Consider the following 20,528-nt stretch of genomic DNA (forward strand, 5'->3'; position numbering starts at 1 on the left):
AATTGCAACTTGCTGGAAGCTCAGATTATGGTGAGCATTTTGGTGGTGGTGGTGCGTAATATTTTTAAATTAAGGTATGCATGCTGCTTTTAGGTATAATGCCACTACTGCACACTTAATAGACAATAATGTAAATCTAACTTTTTAACTTTTATATACACTGGGAAACCAAAACACTAATTTGACTCACCTTATCGTGGTGATCTAGAACCAAATCCACAGTAACTGTAAACAAATTTTTCATGTCTAAAATTTCTTCATCATGGAAAAATGCCTCCCCCATTTCATAGAAGTTATAATCATTCCATGAAGAGGGATAGTAGAGTTTTGTCCTTCTCCACAATGCCACTAGCCCCATAGGTAGACATATAACATAAACTAGCCAACCAGACCTTTGCCAGAGCTATAGGAAAGATCTTTTTGATATGGGTACCAGCTGAAGAGAGCCACGCCAAGAGGTGGACAGAGTAAGAGCTATTATTTGAACCTCCAGATCAAACCACACTTTTTTGAGCTTTCTATATTCAAGCCAAAAATAATTTTCTGTCTAAGCTGGTTTGATTTGGGTTTCTGTCAATTACCACTTAAAGAGTACTAATGCAAAATTCTTTTCTAAAATATCTTATTTCTTTGGACTTCTTAAATTGAGACTACTAGATGTAGTCTATTACCTGTATCCATCACTTTCATATTACGGTCTACTAGCTCCAACTATAAAATGGGTTAACAGTATCTACTTTAGAAAAAACTTTATGAAGATTAAATGAGCTAAAGCACATACATAAAAACACCAACTGCCAGGCCTGGCACTCAACAAATATCCTTCTCTTCCCTGTTTCTCCATAGCATTTCCAAAACATTAACAGCAACAATTTGAGCCTTTATAGTTCTATTTTTCATGTATCACCTCATTTAATCTATGCAATCACCATAAGGTAGGTACTATCATTAGTTCCATCCTATAGAGGAGGAAAAGAAGGTGCAGAGAGGTTTTGTAGCTTATCTAAGGATATATACATTGTGGGAGAGCTGGGGTACAAATTATCACATTATGCGATAAAAGTCCTGTGTTTTCTGAATTTCATTTTTGCTGTGAGGCTTACTGCACAGTTAGAACTTTCTTTGCTTTATTCAGTATTAAGTGCAGATCTAAGAGGCACAATATATTTAGATGTTTCATGATAATTTAGGGTTTTTTTTTATCTTGTGCAAAGTGTAGTGTCTATATATGTACATACCTATTTTTCAATTATACCATAAAAGAACCTCAATAAGCTATGAGAACAGCTAATGTTTACTGAGCACTTATAATGTGCCAGGCATCCTGCCAAGCATTAACCTAAGTATTTCATTCATCCTTCATAACTACTTTAAAAAGTATTAAACAAGAGCAGTAACAGCTGAGCAAACCCAAGGACATTCAGAGAGTGGGTAGGAGGGCAGAGATGGAAATGTGTGCAGCCTGGCTTACTGTGCTCTGCATTCACAGTGAGAGCAAGGGCAGGGTTATCTTACTCTCCTGGCACCTACTACTTGCAGGGCACCCAGTTAATGAATGACTGCATGCTCTTTACTAAAAAAGAGAGCACTTTCAAATGATATAAAAGGTGACTTTAATGTGAAAGGGGCATTTGTTGTGCAGAAAGGATAAAGCTTTAAAGGCAGATCTTTTCTTGACAATTTATAGTTCCCTTTTTAATCCTAAAAATCCCACATTGTTACTGGTAACACACATTTCCCTTCCCCTTTTCATCAAGCAGATCTGCATGCTGTATCCAACTAACACCCAATCAGGGCTGCCAGAAGGTGAGTATGTCTGATAGGAGATGGAGAGGAATATCAGAAAAACAGTGAGTCAGCCATGAAGTAAGTTTATTTTATGATTCAATTTAATCCTCCTTACCCCCACCTTTTTTATATTATGAGCAATATATGCCATTAGGATAGCTATTAAGGGTGAAAGGATTAATTAAAACTATAATTATCTGATAAGACTAGCATACTGTCTAACCTGATTTAGGGCAAATTCATCTACTTCAATTAAAAATACTGGACAGGGAAAAAAAAAAAGAATAATGAAATAAAAATTAACTATGCAGGTCCTGTTTCTACCATGAATTTCCTAAATTACCTGAGGTATCATTCAAACAAAGAGCCATAGTGTGTTTTGAGATTTTATTAGTTAAAACTGAGTTCTGAGTACAAATAACAAATTTAACTTGACAATTAGAAAAAAAAGATTTACTCTGAGGTTTGTTCATAAAGAAAAACCTGTTCTGTACATTTTAATCTCTAATTTTAATGCCTAACACCATAATGCTTCTAAGTCTATAACTTAATTTTAGGTTTAATTTTAATAATTCTGTCTTATTATATTTGGTGAAAGAGACAAAAACATTATGTAGAGAAAAAGCAAGAGACTAATTAAAATGACTTGAATATAAAATTTTACTGAACGGCTTTTAAATTAGAATACTTTTGGCAGAAAAATTAGCAGCTATGAACAAAATTAACATTACATAATATTTTATCAAGAACTGCATTACAATATTGCGGTTTACATATATTAGAATGATTTGCAACATACTAAAAGCTTATTTATATCAGACATAAAAATCTCTTTGCTAAAACAATTTTTTAATGTAGTTTAGCACTTTTGGGAGATTCAGTTCCCAATAAATGACAGTAACACAATTTAGAAGATGAAAGATAGCATATCTTTTCATTAGAGACCTATCCATGTAAGTCTTGCCAAATAGTTATGAAATTATATTCAATAATAAGCATTCATAAGAACTCAAAATAAAACAGTAACTCTGGTCCCCTCATCAGTATATATGCTTGGCATCAAAAATCATATTAGTGAAAACATACTAAATTTTTCTAGGGAAAAAAGCTCATTTTAGAGCAAGTGTCAATCTACATTTTTTAATACTTTTCCTGACACACTGTTTCCACCACTCTTCATTTTAACAGCGTTTTCTCCATGGGTGGTATATTACTGCTTCTTAAAGACCAATCATACCCAGCATAATCCAAAGTCATCAACTCCTCTGCAGCTGAAGTAAGCTACAAACAGCAAAAGACCAATGCATTTCAATAGAAAACATCCAACAAGGCAGAACCCATCTCAAAAAACATTTTTAACCAAAGGTTGCTTTAAAATTAGTCCTATCAACCCAACAGTATTACATTATCAGTATCGTTGGTTTTGACAGTAAGTTTCAACCTTAAAAGTATATAATTTCCAAGTTAAGGATTACACTGGAAACATAATTGAGTTGAAAAATCTTTCTGTATTAAATAGGATGAAATTTCTTTAATTTCATGTATTTGGGTATGAAATCTCATACCCAGTCACTGAGCTATAGAATATAGAAGGAGGAAAAGGATTACTGATTACACTGTACCCAAGCCTCTGGGAGTCATGAGAGAATTATCCATGCAAACAGACGAATGTCTTCTGAATTCAACCTAATATGTTAGCACAGTTGTAGGTAAGCCATTTAGTGCACCTCTTAAGTGGGAAATCCCTATGTTGTCACTGCTTCCACTTAAGAGTAGCTAAGCTTTGCTCTGTAAGAAAGGGATCCCTGTCCCGTCCACAGAGGACAGGAATCCTAAGTAGCACCAATGCTCCACCATCTGAGAACTATGCTTCCCAACCCAGAGCATCTCGCCTTTAATTTCCACTCCCAATTGGGAAAGACTATATTTAGCTCAGTGAGGACATGACCAAAAACTAAGTAAATAAATAGGGATAAAAATAGAAAATAAATATGAACTCCATTGGAGTAAAACTTCCTATAGAGGTGATTAAGAGGTTAAAAAACTATTTGTAAATAAAAAGTCAAAACCAAGTAAGATACATCTCTATTTTTGGTTTCATTCAAAAGAGTCTCCTTCATTCTTGGCAAACTAGATGTGGTATGATATAATCTACTTCTTTTCATTTACACTGTATCTATTAAAAGTCATTCCTTAATAAGGACTTTTTAATATTAAAAATTCTAAAGGTTTATAATAAATATTGTATTAAAATACTTTAATATTTACAATTGGAAAAAATGTATACTGTAGTCAGTCATCTCAAGGCTACTTCTTCAATTTCATCTTCTACAGTTTCTACTGCTTTTACTGCTGGTTTACTGTTTGCATGTTTTAATCGGTGTCTACCTGGATTAAAACTTCTTCCTTCACTGAGGAAAAAGTCATCATCTTCATCATGTTCTCTATCCCTGCTGCTCTTATCCCCAGGAAGAAAATTTAGAGGGTCAAAGTCTCCTTTGCTGGTAGCCAAAGAATTTGGGTCACTGCTTTTAGAGGAAATGGTGCAGCTGCCACTGGCACCAAATAGCTGTTCCATCAGATTAGCTTTTTTCTCTCTTCTTGTAATTAAATCTACGCTGTCTTTACTAAGTTTCTCTATATTGTTTCTTTGGACATCTAAAAGGCCACTCTTTTGGCTAAATGGATTTGACTTCCCTGATGTTTTTGCAAATGAAGGCACATAACTGCCAAATGCAAGTTCATTTGGAGAGTCTGGGCTTCTAATATTTCCCAGATTCTGAACATCTCCTTTTGTAGTGAAAAGGCTGATGTCTTGCAAATGATGCCCATTATATATTCTCTCCGAGGATTCAGAGGACATGTACATTTTGGGGGTTCTCTCTGGGGAGGGCAGTTTTGATTCCAAATCAGGTAGCAATGGCAGAGGAGGGCATTTTGTATTCCTTGAATCTTGGAGTTCTCTGTTGATTTCATTCAGTTTAGCAAGTAGCATTTCTCTCTTCAGCCTTTCTTCTTCGTCTTCTTCCAATTTATCAATATTCTGAATTTGGTACATTTCCATTTGGTATCTTCCAGTTTCCAATGTGGGCTTTTCTTCTCTCTCCAGCAAAGAGATCTTCTCTTTTTGCCTTTTAGCAGGTTCTTCTCTTTTCCACTCTGTATGAAATCAAATTTTAAAAAGGGGATTTTACAGCAGATATTTTTAAGTAGGAAAACTCAATTCTTATCTTTTACAAAATGGTGTATCTAATTTAGTTATTAGTACAGTGAGAATGAACACCATGAATTTCACTGCTACACTTTATATTCTGGAATTCAGAAAATATACTTAATGTGTATTGCATTTAAAATTCACATTTATAGAACAAATTTTATCTCCAGTGTAGAGGTGAGGAAGGAGGTTCTCTATTTTTTATACTTAATATAAGTGCTTTACACTGAATGGAAGGTGATTGATGGATGGGAGTTTAGTTCAAACTTAAATTGAACCTTTGGATGCATACACTGAGAAGAATACAACATCTCTTATATAGTATTCTGAGTGAAGATACATTAAGTTGGATATCAGAACACTTTAGATAAAAAAAAACACTTCAGATAAACCTCAAATAAGGAATATTCTATTTTTTAAAGTGGGTCTTTATTCTTCAAAAGTGTTAATCTCATGAAATATTTAAAGAAGACTAAAGAGATAGGAGAACTAAATGCAATTCATAATCATATCTATAAAGGACAATACTGTGTCAACTAATAAAACTGTAATATGGATAGCAGATTTGAGAAATATGTTGTATCAAAGTTAAATTTTCTGAAGTTGAAAACTATACTGCAATGATGCAAGAAAATATCCTTATTTTGAAAAAATACACATGGACGTATTTTAAGATATGGGCATGAGGTATATACAACTTACTCTTAGTAACCTTAGTAAATGGCATATGTTCTCACTGATGTTAGAGATCATTCCATACAAAGTCCAGGAAAAAAAAAATAAAGTTGAAAAGAAGGGGCCAGTCTTCTGTTACTTTCTTTTCCTGTTACCTAGACACAACTGACCATAATACATTTCTATTCTATGCTTTCTAGATGAAAGCATCCCTTTGTGACTTACCCAATAGTAATTTATTTTCTACTTCAAATGTTACATTGTTTTAAACACACACAAATATACAATCACTAATTTAAGCAACAATTGGATCATAATTTTATGTTCTATTAACTTTAAGAAGAAGAGGATTTCTCTGTAAGCAGCTTCTATAAGACTAATGAACTATATGCAGATGCTCAGACAGGGATTCCTTTTGCCCATACCTATAAGACATTTTATCCAGATGGAAATGAATTTATTCCTGAACTTCATTTTCAGTATCTGATACTATGTAAGTTGGTTCACTAAACTTCCACACTACTGGTTGAACATGGTAAAGATTTACTTTACATACTAAATCAAAAGAAAACTTACAGGAATATATTTAGGATTTCACAATTCATTGATGTTAATGTCTGGGCTAGTGTACAGACTGGAATCTCAAGGGCAAGCCAATTTTCAGTTACCTCTTCATCAAGCTTTAGTTAACATACACACAAAAATTTTCTCTTTTATCTCAATTCTACTTCATCTGAATTTTCCAAAAGGTAACTTGTCCTTATTCCCTAACCCCAAATACCAACTTGAGTTATTTTTTTTCTTTCCTTAGTAACTTTATTCAAATGTTTGTGATTCCTAATAGACCACCTACTACCATTGTATCGACCTTTTCTTATTCTGTACAACCAGTTCACTATTCAGCTGGAAAATATTCAGGGATGCTAACACTTTCTTTACTAAAGGATTCTGATTCATCACTTGATTAAACTCTTTCTTACCATCCTCCAGCTTCTCAACCTCCTGTTTTACAACATGGAGTCCTTGATCTTTGACAAATTTTTCTTCTCTTTTCACAGCTGAGTTTAGAATCCCTGCTTCTTCATGTTTACCTCTCTCTTGAAATTCCAGGTCCTATTACATATTTTTTTAAAAAAATGCAAGTTCACATGTCAAAAGGGGAAAATGCTATTTAAATATCATAGAGTCATCTCCCATCAAGTATGACACCAACTAAGTTAGAAATTAAAGCACATTTTAATTTAATAAGGCAGTAAGTCACAACCCTCTGAAAGATGCTTCAAAAGCACGCAAGATTATTTACTTTAGTTAAAATTTTTTTAAAAAGTGTAAGATATATCAAATCAATATCATGGAATTAAAGCCAATAACCAACATAAAATACTGAAGAGACATGTTTCAGAAGTATCTTTCTTTTGCACATATCACAACCAAATCTGATTAATTCAGTTAACCAGAAAAGGCTATTAACCAACTATGGAGGCCATGTGAGGAGGTGCTGCTGAACTATATAATACAGGAAGTAACAATTGCATTCCGTCTTTCAAATTTATACTTACTATTTCTAAAGTCTTTAGTAAATTTCATAATATTTAAATCAAATAAAAATGTAAGATTAAAATTACTTGTTTCTTATGGTCCCTTTCATGTGTAATTTTTCTGAGTAAAAGTAAATACCTATTATTAGTACAGCAGAGGATTGTCCCCTAGTATCTATTTCCTTGTTTTCCTTTTAGTTACAGAATCCCTTGAGTTTTAGCAGGGCATACGGATGCTCAACTGGAGACTACATTTGCTACTCTCCCTTGCAGCTAAATAGGACCGAAGGGATGTGAGTCAAAATATGTATGCAACTTCTGATCACATAAAAATAAAAGCTTCTTGCCCTCCATTTCCTTGTTCCTCCTTCTCATATAGGTGGTGAGCCAGTTCCAACCATACTCTTTAAGGTGGAAGAACAGTAAGACAGAGGATGACTACCAAGGAACAAAGCTGTTTACCTATCATGAACTAACCCACTGACCTTCAATCTATTATAAAAGAAAGAAGACTTGTATGTTGCTTGAACCACTGTATGCTGGGTCTCTTTCCAACAGCAAATTAGTTTGGACTTTAATAATGTTCCCATTTGCTGAGACCCTTTAAAATGGCAGGATCAGTCTTAAGAGCTTTATAAACTTTGTGATTAGTTATTACCACAACCTGAAGGGTAGCCCATTCCTGTTTTATAAAGTAGGAAATAGAGGCTCCAGGAAGTCACACAAACTAAAATGTTAGAACCAGAATCTAATTAAAAAGCAGTGCTAACTCCAAGGCTATACTCTCTTCATTATATTAGATTGCTGCTCCTCATGCTGAATCCTACAAAGGATCTTTTAAAGAATGATTTTGCTATTCCACACTTTACCCTCTTTAAAAAGACAACATGATCTACTTTCAATGATAGTGAAAATATAGAAAGAAGGACACTTAGCAGATAGCTACTCAGGAACCAAGTCAGACCATTCTTTCTGTTTTATACCACAAGAAAAGATCTCTGGGTCTCTGGGAAACTTACAAGGCACAAAAACAGGAATATATGAAATATGCTGGATCCCTGGTAAACTGTTCTCTTTGGAATTTAAACTATAAATACAAAATATAGAACCCTCTTAGAGAAAAGAACATTCTGGTATTCAGTTTATAAGTCCTTTTAAATGAAGGTCCAAGACAGACCCCCCCTGAATTTCACTCTAATTTGAATGTTCTACAGTCAGATTCTGCTGTAATTACTTTGTTCAACATTCAGCTAATCTGTAAAATTCTCATATAATAGAAGACAAAAAAAGGGGGGGACAAATTAAAAAAAATCATTTGAAAACCAGTAAAAGTTACTATTAAATGTAAAAGCAAGGAGGATTTTTAGAGATTATCTGGGTACATAAAAGGTAAGAAACCTCTATCTCTGGGGATCTGAGTGGCTTAGTCAGCTAAGTGTCTGATTCTTGACTTCAGCTCAGGTCATGATCTCAGGGTTGTGAGATCAAGCCCTGCTTTGGGCTCTGCACTAAGCATGGAGCCTACCTACTTAAGGTTCTTTCTCTCCTTCTCCCTCTCTGATCATTCTCTCTCTCAGAAAAGAAAAGAAAAGAAAAGAAAGAAAAGAAAAGAAAAGAAAAGAAAAGACCTCTATCTCCAACCCAGAAAGTACAACTAAACTTCTTGAAGCATCTGGAAGATCCAATGACAACGAAGAGTCCGTCCAAAGGAATTTAATAAATCACTTTCTTTAAAAGGCTACTTGTACATTTACACAGATACAGCAGTAGCTTCACTGCTAACTTTTAAAATGTTTCATACCGTGTTTTTTAGGAATAACTTCAAACGTAGAGTTTAGTACCTAATCATGTTGCTAAACTCACCAACGTAAGACGTTCAGGTTTTTCCCATTTGTTTTCATAACACATAACTGTTTGTGGTGTTATAGGAAATTCTTCCAGCTCGAAGTCTTCACTGGTTTGTACTCCTTTTGTACACTGGTCTGTAAAATCACTCTGGCATGCAGCTACCATGAAAATTACAGAAGAATTTTCTAATCATATTGAACAGTGCTAAGATATATGGAATTTAACTACTAAATGTTCACCATTTACATGAGATAATGCATGTTTTGCTCAGCTCTAGGACTACTCACTATTTCTGTTTCTAGGATTTACTGGCAATTAAGTAATTGAGAACAATTTAGACAGGTAAACCCTATTAAGCTTTTACAAAGTCTGTTTTTAACTTTCTGCAACTCAGAAAAGAAAAATTTATACTTTTGTTTAAAAAAAAAAAGGAAAGATATGTATAATAATACCAAAGTGTTTATGAGTGAAATGAAATGACAGCTGGGATTTACTTTAAAATGCTCTTAAAAAAAAAAAAACTCTAGAAGTAGGAAAAAAATAGATGAAATAAGTTTAGTAAAATATGTAACTGTTAAAGCTAAGTGATGCATAAATGAAGATTCGTTATAATCAAACTCCAGTTTGGAGTATTCTTATTTTTATAAAAGTTTCAAAAATAAATTTTAAGAAAAAATTTGAACCTTAGGAAAAACTGAAAAAACTGATTTCTGAAAATTAACTATAAGGAAATTTAAATTTACTTCAATGAAGTTCTTTTCCTTTTGCCTTCCTTCTACTTTAGAATTATTTAATTTTATTATTAATAAGTGACACAATATGTGTTTCAATAATAATAGCTACTATACCATTTTTTCTTGATCTAAGTTCTTTTTCTTTCTTTGGAGAAGATTTTGGCAGCCGATTAGAATATATGTTTTTTATATCCAGTTCTCTCTCCTTTTCCTGAAAAGAAACCCAATACAATTTAGGATGTAGAGTTATCAGTTTGAAATAAAACAAAAATTCTCACCTTGTCAAATTGGAATATATTATACTATAATACTATAATGTCCTTACCAAGTTGGCATGTATTATATTGTATCTAGTTCAGTTTCTCTTCTTATCCACAGAATAACAGAAAGGAATATCTCTAGGACATCTACGTTAGGACAATGATTCTCCCTAAAAAGTGCAATATGTACGGGCAATCAAAATAAATAAGGCAAAATTCATTTTCTATCCACTCTCATCTGATCTACTAGTGTCTTTAAATGTGATCCAAGTTTAGCAAGAGACCAAAATCATTTTGTTAGCATCTTTCAAACATAGGTTTTGAATTACAAGTTAAAAATTATACTTTTTTTTTTTTTTTTTTTTTTAAATACAGTGTTCTTTATCATTTTGAGGCTACGGCTCTTTCTGAGAATTTGATTGACAAAATGAAAATTCTATGTAAAATCACATTCAGTTTTGCACAAAGTTTCCACCTATCAATGATATCTGGATACCTTTAAGAAAACTAAGTAATGTGAATGTTTCTTCTCAAAGCTGAAAATGAAGGGCAATATTTGAAACAACTTTTAAAATAATCCTGGGGGTTATCTGAGGAAAAATATTGGGTTACTCAACCACTTAACAGAGAAGAACTCTAGTTCCAACAATTCCTTCCAGGATTTCATAACTTATTTCAGTTATATCAATCCTATTAGGATTATTGTTTCACTTTTGGCATTTGTCATAGTGATCATATTAACAAAACTTTTCTTTAAAAGTACTAAAGAGAATAGAATTTTGTAAATTATATTGTACCAACTTACAAATATGAGTGTTTTAAAATGCTGAGTGTTCAATATATTTTATATATATTATTCATTAAATAAATAAATACATTCTTACTTTTAATTTGTGATACAGTTCTTGTAGCTCCTTTTGAAGGACTTTATTTTCATCATGAGCCTCATATGCTCTTTTCCTTTCAGCAAGCAACTGTCGTTGGAAACTGTTAGTACTCAGCTCAAGGTTTTTGGATAGTTCCTATGATGGGTATATAAACATAAAAAAAATAGTACTTGAGAATAACACTGCACTTAGCAGTGAAATAATGTTTTTAGTAGTACCATACAAGACCTACAAAGCAGGCTGCATGTAGTGTTCATGAACATAAAATAAACTGGAAAATAGATCTACCAACAATTTAGTAAGGTACTTTAGCCTATGTTTCCTTTTTTGTCTTTCCTTTTCACAATGATTTGTAAATAAATTCTTGAGCATTTGCCTGAAGCATACATGAGTAATCATTTAGGTTGGTTGCAAACTCAGCCAAAGGATGTGATGAGAAACACTGGCTTTTGAGAATCATAGTTCAGGCAAATATATACCAAGACAGTTGCATAAAACTATATAGCACTATCCAAGGTGCAGAGATTACCCTGTAAAACATTTCTAGATAAAAATAGTAGTTCTACGGTCTTCAAACATTTTCCATAAAGTTTGTGAAAAAATTTAGGTTAAAACATTATCTTTTAGGTGACATCAACATCATGGTAACATGAGTTATTCCTTTTTTCCCCACCTTTCAATTTATAACTAATCAGATCCATAAAGCAAACATGCATAATTAAACAAAAATACTTCTGCACAGCATGTCAGGACACCTGAGAGAACCATCCATCTCTGCACCTGAAAGTGGGTGGACTAGACATCAGAGAAGGCTGTGGAACCAGGGGTGATGGTACAAGTGGCAGAAGTGGTGGCAGGCCCATATGACTTTTCTGGCAGGAGGTGGAAGTGTAAAGGTGTTAAGTGGGGATGTGCCCGGCCACATATGTGGCAGTTGAAGGGACTCTTTCTGAGGAGAGACCACAGTGACTGAGGGGAAGGAAAAGAAAGGGAAGGAGGCAAAGAAAACTGAAGGAATACCATTTCCTGCTGTATGCCCAGGATTCTGACAAGAGATCAATCATGACCCTTTGGGAAACAACCTCTCTTGAGTCAAGGATCCCCTAAGGGGAAATGGGCAGAGCATCAAGTGGTAAACACACACCTCCCTCCACTCTGCCACCACACCTTTCCTTTCCAGTCCACCAGCTTTTTTTTTCTTAATTGTATAATTGTTTTTCTCATATGTATTTTATCTGAAGGCCCCTGATTCTCTCAGTACTATTTACTACATATGTAGACCCTTCTGGTCCCTGAGAATGACTTAAGATCTTTAAATAGCTCAAAGAACAATTGGGAACTTGAGTACTAACTAGATATTTGAAATATTAAAACGTTAATTTTTTAGACATTATTCTTGGTATTCGTTAATGGCACTGTGTTTTTAAAGTCTTTGTATTTTAAAGAGATACAAGGTAAAATATTTATGAATACAACAATAAGATATCCAAGATCTACTTCCAAATACTACAGAGAGGTGGGAGAGAGTATATATGAAAAATATATCCTATAAGGTAGCATTTAAAAAAATTCTTTATTGAAGTATAGTTGACACACAATGTTACATTAGTTTCCAGTGTACCACATGGTGGTTCCACAATTCTATATCTTATGTTGTGCTCACGACAACATCTCATCATACAATGCTATTACAATACCATTCACTATATTCCCTATGCTGTACTCTTTATTCCCCGGACTTATTCATTCCATAACTGGAAGTCTGTAACTCCTACTACAGTTCACTCATTTTGCCTATCTCACTACCACTCTCCCTTCTGGCAACCATCAGATTGATCCCTGTCTTTATGGATCTGTTTTTGCCCTCCTTAGGCCCGATCACCTATTTAACCCATCTCCCTCCACCTACCTCCCCTCTAGCAACTCTCAATTTGTTCTCTATAGTTAAGTATCTGTTTTATGGTTTGTGGCCTCCCCTTTTCCCATATTAATTTGTAAATGGAATCGTTTTCTTAATTTCACTTTCTGCTACTTTGTTATTAGCATATAGAAACACAACTGACTTCTGCATATTTTGTATCCTCCAACTTCACTGAATATTATTCTAATAGTTTTTGGTGGAGTTTTTAGTATTTTCTATGTATGGTATCATGTCATCTGCAAACAGTTACACGTTTAACTTCTTACCAATTTGGATGACTTTTATTTCTTGTCTGATTGCTGTACCTAGGTCTTCTAGTACTATTTTATACAAAAGTGGCAAGAACAAGACATCCTTGTCTTGTTACTGATCTTAAAGCTCTGTTTTTATCCACTGAGTATGATGTTAAACTCTAAGTTTGTCATATATGGCCTTTATTATGTTATATTCCCTCTACACCCACTTTTTGAGAAATTTTATCATGAATGGATGTTGAATTTTGTCAAATGCTTTTTCTGCAGTTACTGAGCTGATTGTATGATTTTTATCGATTACTTTGTTAGTATTGTGTATCATGTTGATTGATTTTTGAGTATTAGACTGCCCTGATATCCTGGAGTAAATCCCACTTGATCATGGTAATTTTTAAAAATATATTGAATGTAGTTTGCTAATATTTTACTGAGGATTCTTTTTTTTTTTTTTTTTTGCATCCATGTTCATCAGGGATATTACTGGCCGGTAGTTTTCTATTTTTTAGGGTCCTTGGTTTTCCCTCTTCTACTTTTTGGAAGTTTGAGGAGAATAGGTATTAACTCTTCTTTAAAGGTCTGGTAGAATTCACCTGGCCCTGGACTTTTATTTGTTGAGAGTTTTTAAATTACAGATTCAATTTTGTTACTAGTAATCAGTCTATTTAAACTTCCTACTTCTTCCTAATTCAGTTTTAGAAGATTGTTATGTTTCAAGAAATTTATCCATTCTTCTAGGTTGTCCAATTTGTTGGCATATAATTTTTCATAGTATCCTTCTCATAATCCTTTACTATCTCTGTGGTGTCATTTGTTACTTCTCTTTCATTTCTGATTTTATTCATTTAGGTCCTCTTTTTCTTGATGTGTCTGGCTAAAGGTTGATCAAATTTATTATTTTTTTTAAAAGCCAGTTCTTGGTTTCATTGATCTTTTCTATTGTTTTTAAGTCTTTATTTCATTTATTTCCATTCTAATTGTTATTATTTTCTTCCCTCTACTGGCTTTAGGCTTTGTTCTTTTCCTAGTTCTTTTAGGTAAAAGGTTATATTATCTGAGATTTTCTTGTTTCTTGAGGTTGGCCTTTATCACTACACTATAAATTTCCCTCTTACACCCGCTTTTGCTACATCCCAAATATCCTGAAACATTGTGTTTTCATCTGCAGTTGCCTCTATGTATTTGTTACTTCCTCTGTGATTTCTTCCTTGACCCCTTATTTCATAGCATGTTGTTTAGCCTCCTGTCTTTCATATTTTTTCATATTCTTTTTTTAAAAATAGATTTTATTTATTTATTCATGACAGACAGAGAGAGAAAAGGCAGACACAGGCAGAGGGAGAAGCAGGCTCCATGCAAGGAGCCCAATGCAGGACTCGATCCTTGGACTCCAGTATCACACTCTGGGCCAAAGGCAGACGCTCAACCACTGACCCACCTGGGCGTCCCCATACTCTTTTTTTTGTAACAGATTTCTAGTTTTATATCATTGTGGTCAGAAAAGAATGCATGATATGAATTCACTCTTAAATTTCCTGAGACTTGGTTTGTAGCCTAATGTGATCTGTCCTGGTGAATGTTTTACATGTATTTGAAAAGAATGTATATTCTGTTGTTTTGGGATGGAATGTTCTGTTAGGTCCATCTGGTCTAATGTGTCAGCTCAGGCACTGATTTTCTGCCTAGATTATCTATCCATTGATGTAAGTGGGGTGTTCAAATCCCCACCTGTTATTATACTGTCCATTTCTCCATTTATGTCTATTAGATTACAATATACATTACATTATATGCTTCATGTATTTAGAGCACCAATGTTCAGTGCATAGATAATTACAATTGTTATATATCTTCTTCTTGGATAACCCCTTTGTCTATTAGATTACATTATATATTACATTATATGTTTCATGTATTTAGAGCACCAATGTTCAGTGCATAGATAACTATAATTGTTACATATCTTCTTCTTGGATAACCCCTTTATTATTTGAAATAAGAGACAAAGAAGGGCGTTATACGTCTATTTTAAATTGTATTTTGTTTGATATAAGTATTGCTACCCCAGCTTTTTTATTTTCACTTCCATTTGCACTGGAATTATCTTTTTCGCCTCTCTTCACTTTCAGTCCGTATCTTTAGATCTGAAGTGACTCTCTTATAGGCAGCAAATAAAGGAGTCTTGTTTTTATCCATTCCTCCCATCCTCTCCCTACCATGTCTTTTGATTTGAGCATGTAGGCCATTTATAATTAATCATTAATATGTATGTGCTCTCTTTCCTTCAGATTGATGACTGATTTAGTGTTTTGTTTGGTTACTTTCTCCTTATTTTCTTGTGTATCTATTATAGGTTTTGGATTTGTGGTTACCATAAGGTTTGTATATAACATGCTAAGTACATATACCCAGTGTTAAATTGATGGTCACTTAAGTTCAAACACATTCTAAAATAACTTCATTTTTACTTCTCCTTCCATGTTTTATGTATATGTTATCATGTTTTACATATTTCTATTTTGTTTGCCCTTATTTAATATTTTAGTTAAAATTAATTTTGCTATTTTTGTCTTTTAACCTTCATACTAGCTTTGGAAGTAACCCAAGACTGACTCAGTCCCCACCCACTTTACCTCCAGCCATCATCTCAACAGGGCAGGCCCAGCATGGAGTGCCCTGGGAACCACAGCCTATGTCAGACATAACTTCAGCCAGCTAACCTAAAGCACCAGGAACACACAATCTACACAAGATATGACCATATACAAGACCACTCCTGCAAATTTATGTAAAGTAGCTATTCTGCTATTTCTACAAACACAGAAAGTCAAGGAAATGAAGAGAAAGAGAAATATGTTACCAATGAAAGAACAAGACAAAAACCTCAGAAAAAGAACTATATGAAACAGATAAACCAATTTAGCTAACAAAGAATTCAAAGTAATGATTATACAGATGCTCACACTGAAGAGTAGAAGAACTCAGAATTTCAACACAGGTAAAAAATATAAGAACCAATCAGACTTGGTTCCTGTCCAAGATGGCAGAGGAGTAGGAGACCTTAATTTTCTCTGGTTCCAGGAATTCAGCTAGATAGCTATCAAATAATTCTGAACACCTGCAAACTCAACTGAAGCTCTAAGAAAAGAATTGCTGCAATTCTACAAATAGAAAAGTGGCCACTTTCTGCAAAGTAGAAGGTGTGGAGAAGCAAATCCAAGGCAATACATGGGAAGATAAACTGCTGGAGGAAGGAGCCTCTGCAGCAGCTACTGGAAAGTGATATATCAGTAGAGCACAAAATTGGAACTTTTAGAAGTCGTCTCCGGTGAGGGAAAGGTGCTCTGGTGGCAAAATGGGACAGAATCCTAGGTGGGACAGTGTGGTCTCAGGATCCCCAAGGTCACCGAAAGAACAGGGGTACCTAAGTGCATCAGAGCAGGAAATCCGACTGCATCAGCAAGCCCAGGAGTGGGCTCTTGGCTAGGTCTTGCCACAAACCACAAACTGTGGCACAGTTGTCCTGCTCTCCAGGACAGGGCCCAGCAAACAGCAGAATCTCAGTGAGAGCCCCCCTCCAAGGGGAGTGGTGCAGGTGCATGGTGCAGGACCCTACAGGGTTTGGAGACTCATAATTGAGGTCAAGTGCCTGAAACAGAAATGATCAGTCATAGGCCAGCTGAGCACAAAGTGTGGACAGAGACAGGAGTGACTGATTTTCCCTGAGGAGCATAGAGAGTGCCTGAACTCCAGAGCTGGAGACTGGGAGGCTACTATCTTCACCCTCATCCTCTAAAGCAGGTAGAAAGCCTTTAGGGAGCAAAAGCTACATAGAACAATCCAGAACAGATTACTTAGCCTGGCCCCCTGGCAAAGGCAGTGCAGATCCACCTGGGGAGAGGACAGATACCTGAGAATCAGCGTAACAGGCCCCTTCCCCAGAAGATCAGCAAGAACATTCAGCTAAGACCAAGTTTACAGATCACACAGAAGTGGAAAACCCCAGTGCTAGGCAAATATATAGAGAATTTGTGTTTTTTTTCTCATAATTCCTTAGTCTTCCAATTTAAAAACTTTTTTCTTTTTCCTTTGCAACCAATTTCGATCAACTCTTTTAAATCTTTTTAAATTTTCATTAAAAAGATTTTTAAGATTTATTCACGGCACACACACAGAGAGAGAGAAAGAGAGAGAGGCACAGACACAGGCAGAGGGAGAAGCAGGCTCCATGCAGGGAGCCCAACGTGGGACTCGACCCTGGTCTCCAAGATCACGCCCTGGGCTGAAGGCAGTGCTAAACCACTGAGCCACCCAGCTTCCCTTAATTTTCATTTTTATAGTTACACTATCTCCTTTTATTGTAATTTTATTTTTGTACATATAAGTTTTTCTTTCTTTACAATTTTAGGATGCAGTTTCTTCTAACAGACCAAAATACACAGAATCTAGTGTATTGCTCTGTTCTCTTCACTTGTCTGATTATATTCTTTTTTTAAAAGTCTTTTTTAATTTTCATCTTTACAGTTACATTCTATCCTCACAATGTATTTAATTTTTTGTGTGTGTATGTGTATAAATATATATATAACCATATATATATATATATATATACCATATATATATACCCTATATATGTATAGTTTTTTTCTTTACAATTTTGGAATGAGTTTGTTCTAATAGACCAAAATAAACCCAGGATATTGTGTATTGCTCTGCTCTGTTCACCTGTTTATATTCTTTCTTTTTGTCTTTTAATATTCATTTTTACAACTACATTTTATCCTTTCATTGTATTTATTTTATTTCTGTACATATATAAGATTTCTTTTACAATCTTGCAATCTACCTTTCTAACAAACAGATCAGAACACACATAGGATCCAGTCTCTGTTCTTTTCACCTTTCTGATTATATATATTTTTTAACTTTTTATTTTTTTGGTTCTGATTTGTTTAGTGTGTATTTCTCCCACATCGTTGTTGCCATTTTAGTATTCTGTTCTATTGTTCATCTATTCTTCTCTGGATGGAATTACAAGATGGAAAAACTCACTTCAAAAAAGAGAACAAGAGGCAATACTGACTGCCAGGGACCTAATTAGTATGGGTATAAGATATTGGAATTAGAGTTCAGAATTATTATAAGATACTAGCAAGGCTTGAAAAAAAGCATAGAAGACACTAGAGGATCCCTTTCTGGAAAAATAAAAAAACTAAATCTAATCAAGTTGAAATAAAAAAGGCTATTAATGAGATGTAATAAAAACTGGAGGCTCTAACTGTTAGGATAAATGTGGCAGAAGAGAGAATTAGTGATACAGAAGACAAAATGATGGAGGACAAAGAAGCTGAGAAGAAGAGATAACCAACTATTGGGTCACGAAGTGAGAAACTGGGAGATAACTGATAACATAAAGTGAAACAATACTACAATAATTGGGATCCCAGAAGAAAGGGGGAGGGGTAGAAGGTATACTGGAGCTAATTATAGCAGAGAACTTCCCTAAACTAGGGAGGAAACAGGCATTCAAATCCAGGAGGCACAGAGAACAACCCTTCAAAATCAATAAAAGTAAGTTGACACCTTAACATATAGCAGTGAAGCTTGCAGATCTCAGAGACAAAGAAAATCCTGAAAAAAGCTTGAGACAAGAGAAATATTGGACGGGCAGCAGACTTATCCACAGAGACCTGCAGGCCAAAAAGGCCTGGCATGATATATTCAGGGTGGTAAATGAGAAAAATATACAGCCAAGAGGACTTTATCCAGCAAGGCTGACAATCAAAATAGAGAGATAAAAAGCTTCCAGGGCAAACAGAAACTAGAATTTTTGATCACTAAACTCGCCCTGCAAGAAATAATAAAGGGGATCCTTTTTTTTAAAAATATTTTATTTATTTATTCATGAGAGACAGAAAGAGAGGCAGAGACACAGGCAGAGGGAGAAGCAGGCTCCATGCAGGAAGCCCGATGTGGGACTAGATCCCAGGACCCCAGGATCACACCCTGGGCCAAAGGCAGGCACCAAACCGCTGAGCCACCCAGGGATTAAAGGGGATCCTTTAAGTGAAGAAAGAGCCCAAAAGTAACATAGACCAGAAAAAACAAAACAAAACAAAACAAAACAGAGACAATATGTAGAAACAGTGACTTTACAGGTAATACAATGGCATTAAATTCATCTTTCAATAGTTACTCTGAATGTAAATGGACTAAATACCCTCATCAAAAGAGACAGGGTATCAGATTGGATAAAAAAGTAAATCCCATCAATATGCTTTCAGAAAGAGACTTATTTTAGACCCAAAGACACATTCAGGTTGAAGTTGAGGGGGTGGAAACCATTTATCATGCTAATGGACATCAAAAGAAAACTGGAGTAGGAATCTTTATATCAGACAAATTAGATTTTAAACCAAAGACTATAAAAAGAGATGAGAAAGGATACTTTATCATAATTAAAGGAGCTATCCAACAAGAATATCTAACAATTGAAAATATTTATTCCTGTAACACAGGAGCAGCCAATTATATAAACCAATTAACAAAATTAAAGAAACATGGTAATCGCAATACAATAATAGTAGGGGACTTTAACACCCCACTCATTGCGATAGAAAGATCATCTAAGCAGAAGATCAATGAGGAAACAAGGGCTTTGAATGATACACTGGACAAGATGGACTTCATAGATATACTCAGAGCATTCTATCCTAAAGCAACAGAATACACATTCTTCTCGAGTGCACATGGAACATTCTCTAGAATAGATCACATACTGCATCATAAAACAAGTCTCAACTGGTATGAAAAGATTGGGATCATTCCCAGCATTATTTTCAGACCATAGTGCCTTGAAACTTGAACTCAATCACAAGAGGAAATTTGGAAATAAATACATGGAAGTTAAAGAGCATCCTACCAAAGAATGAATGGATCAACAAGGAAATTAAAGAAGGATTTAAAAGAATTCATGGAAACAAACGAAAATGAAAACACTACTGTTGAAAACCTTTGGGATGCAACACTGGCTATCCTAAGAGGAAGTATATAGCAATACAAGCCTTTCTCAAGAAACAAGAAAGGTCTTAAATATACAATTTAATCTTATACCTAAGGAAGCTGGAGGAAGAACAGCAAATAAAGCCTAAACCTGGAAGGAGACAAAAATTAATAAAGGATAAGAGCAGAAATCAATGAAATAGAAACCAAAAAAGAAAGATTAACAAAACTAGGAGCTGGTTCTTTGAAAGTATTAATAAGATTGATAAACCCCTGGCCAGACTTATCAAAAAGAAAAGAGAAATAAATAAAATAAATAAATAAAATCATGAATGAAAGAGAGATCACAAACAACACCAAAGAAATACAAACCATCATAAGAACATACTACGAGCAACTATATGCTAACA

At 34.5% G+C, this 20,528-nt stretch overlaps 1 protein-coding gene across 11 annotated transcripts in view; it reads right to left on the reverse strand.

Moving 5' to 3' along the window:
• Window positions 1-2,161: 2,161 nt before the first annotated feature.
• Window positions 2,162-20,528, reverse strand: part of LCA5 (lebercilin LCA5) — an 83,695-nt gene continuing 65,328 nt past the window's right edge. For 10 of the 11 annotated variants that reach the window (XM_025444952.3, XM_049092270.1, XM_049092271.1 and 7 more), the window contains 5 exons: window positions 10,942-11,079; window positions 9,912-10,008; window positions 9,079-9,221; window positions 6,658-6,790; window positions 2,162-4,947 (listed from right to left, as the gene is read on the reverse strand). In XM_025444952.3, coding sequence (XP_025300737.1) covers window positions 4,085-4,947; window positions 6,658-6,790; window positions 9,079-9,221; window positions 9,912-10,008; window positions 10,942-11,079 — 1,374 coding nt within the window. In that variant the 3' untranslated portion in view covers window positions 2,162-4,084. The remainder of the gene's footprint in view (window positions 4,948-6,657; window positions 6,791-9,078; window positions 9,222-9,911; window positions 10,009-10,941; window positions 11,080-20,528) is intronic. The other variant, XM_035697761.2, reaches the window with a different exon arrangement.

Source organism: Canis lupus, chromosome 12 (assembly GCF_003254725.2).
Source record: "Canis lupus dingo isolate Sandy chromosome 12, ASM325472v2, whole genome shotgun sequence".
Lineage (NCBI taxonomy): Eukaryota > Metazoa > Chordata > Mammalia > Carnivora > Canidae > Canis > Canis lupus.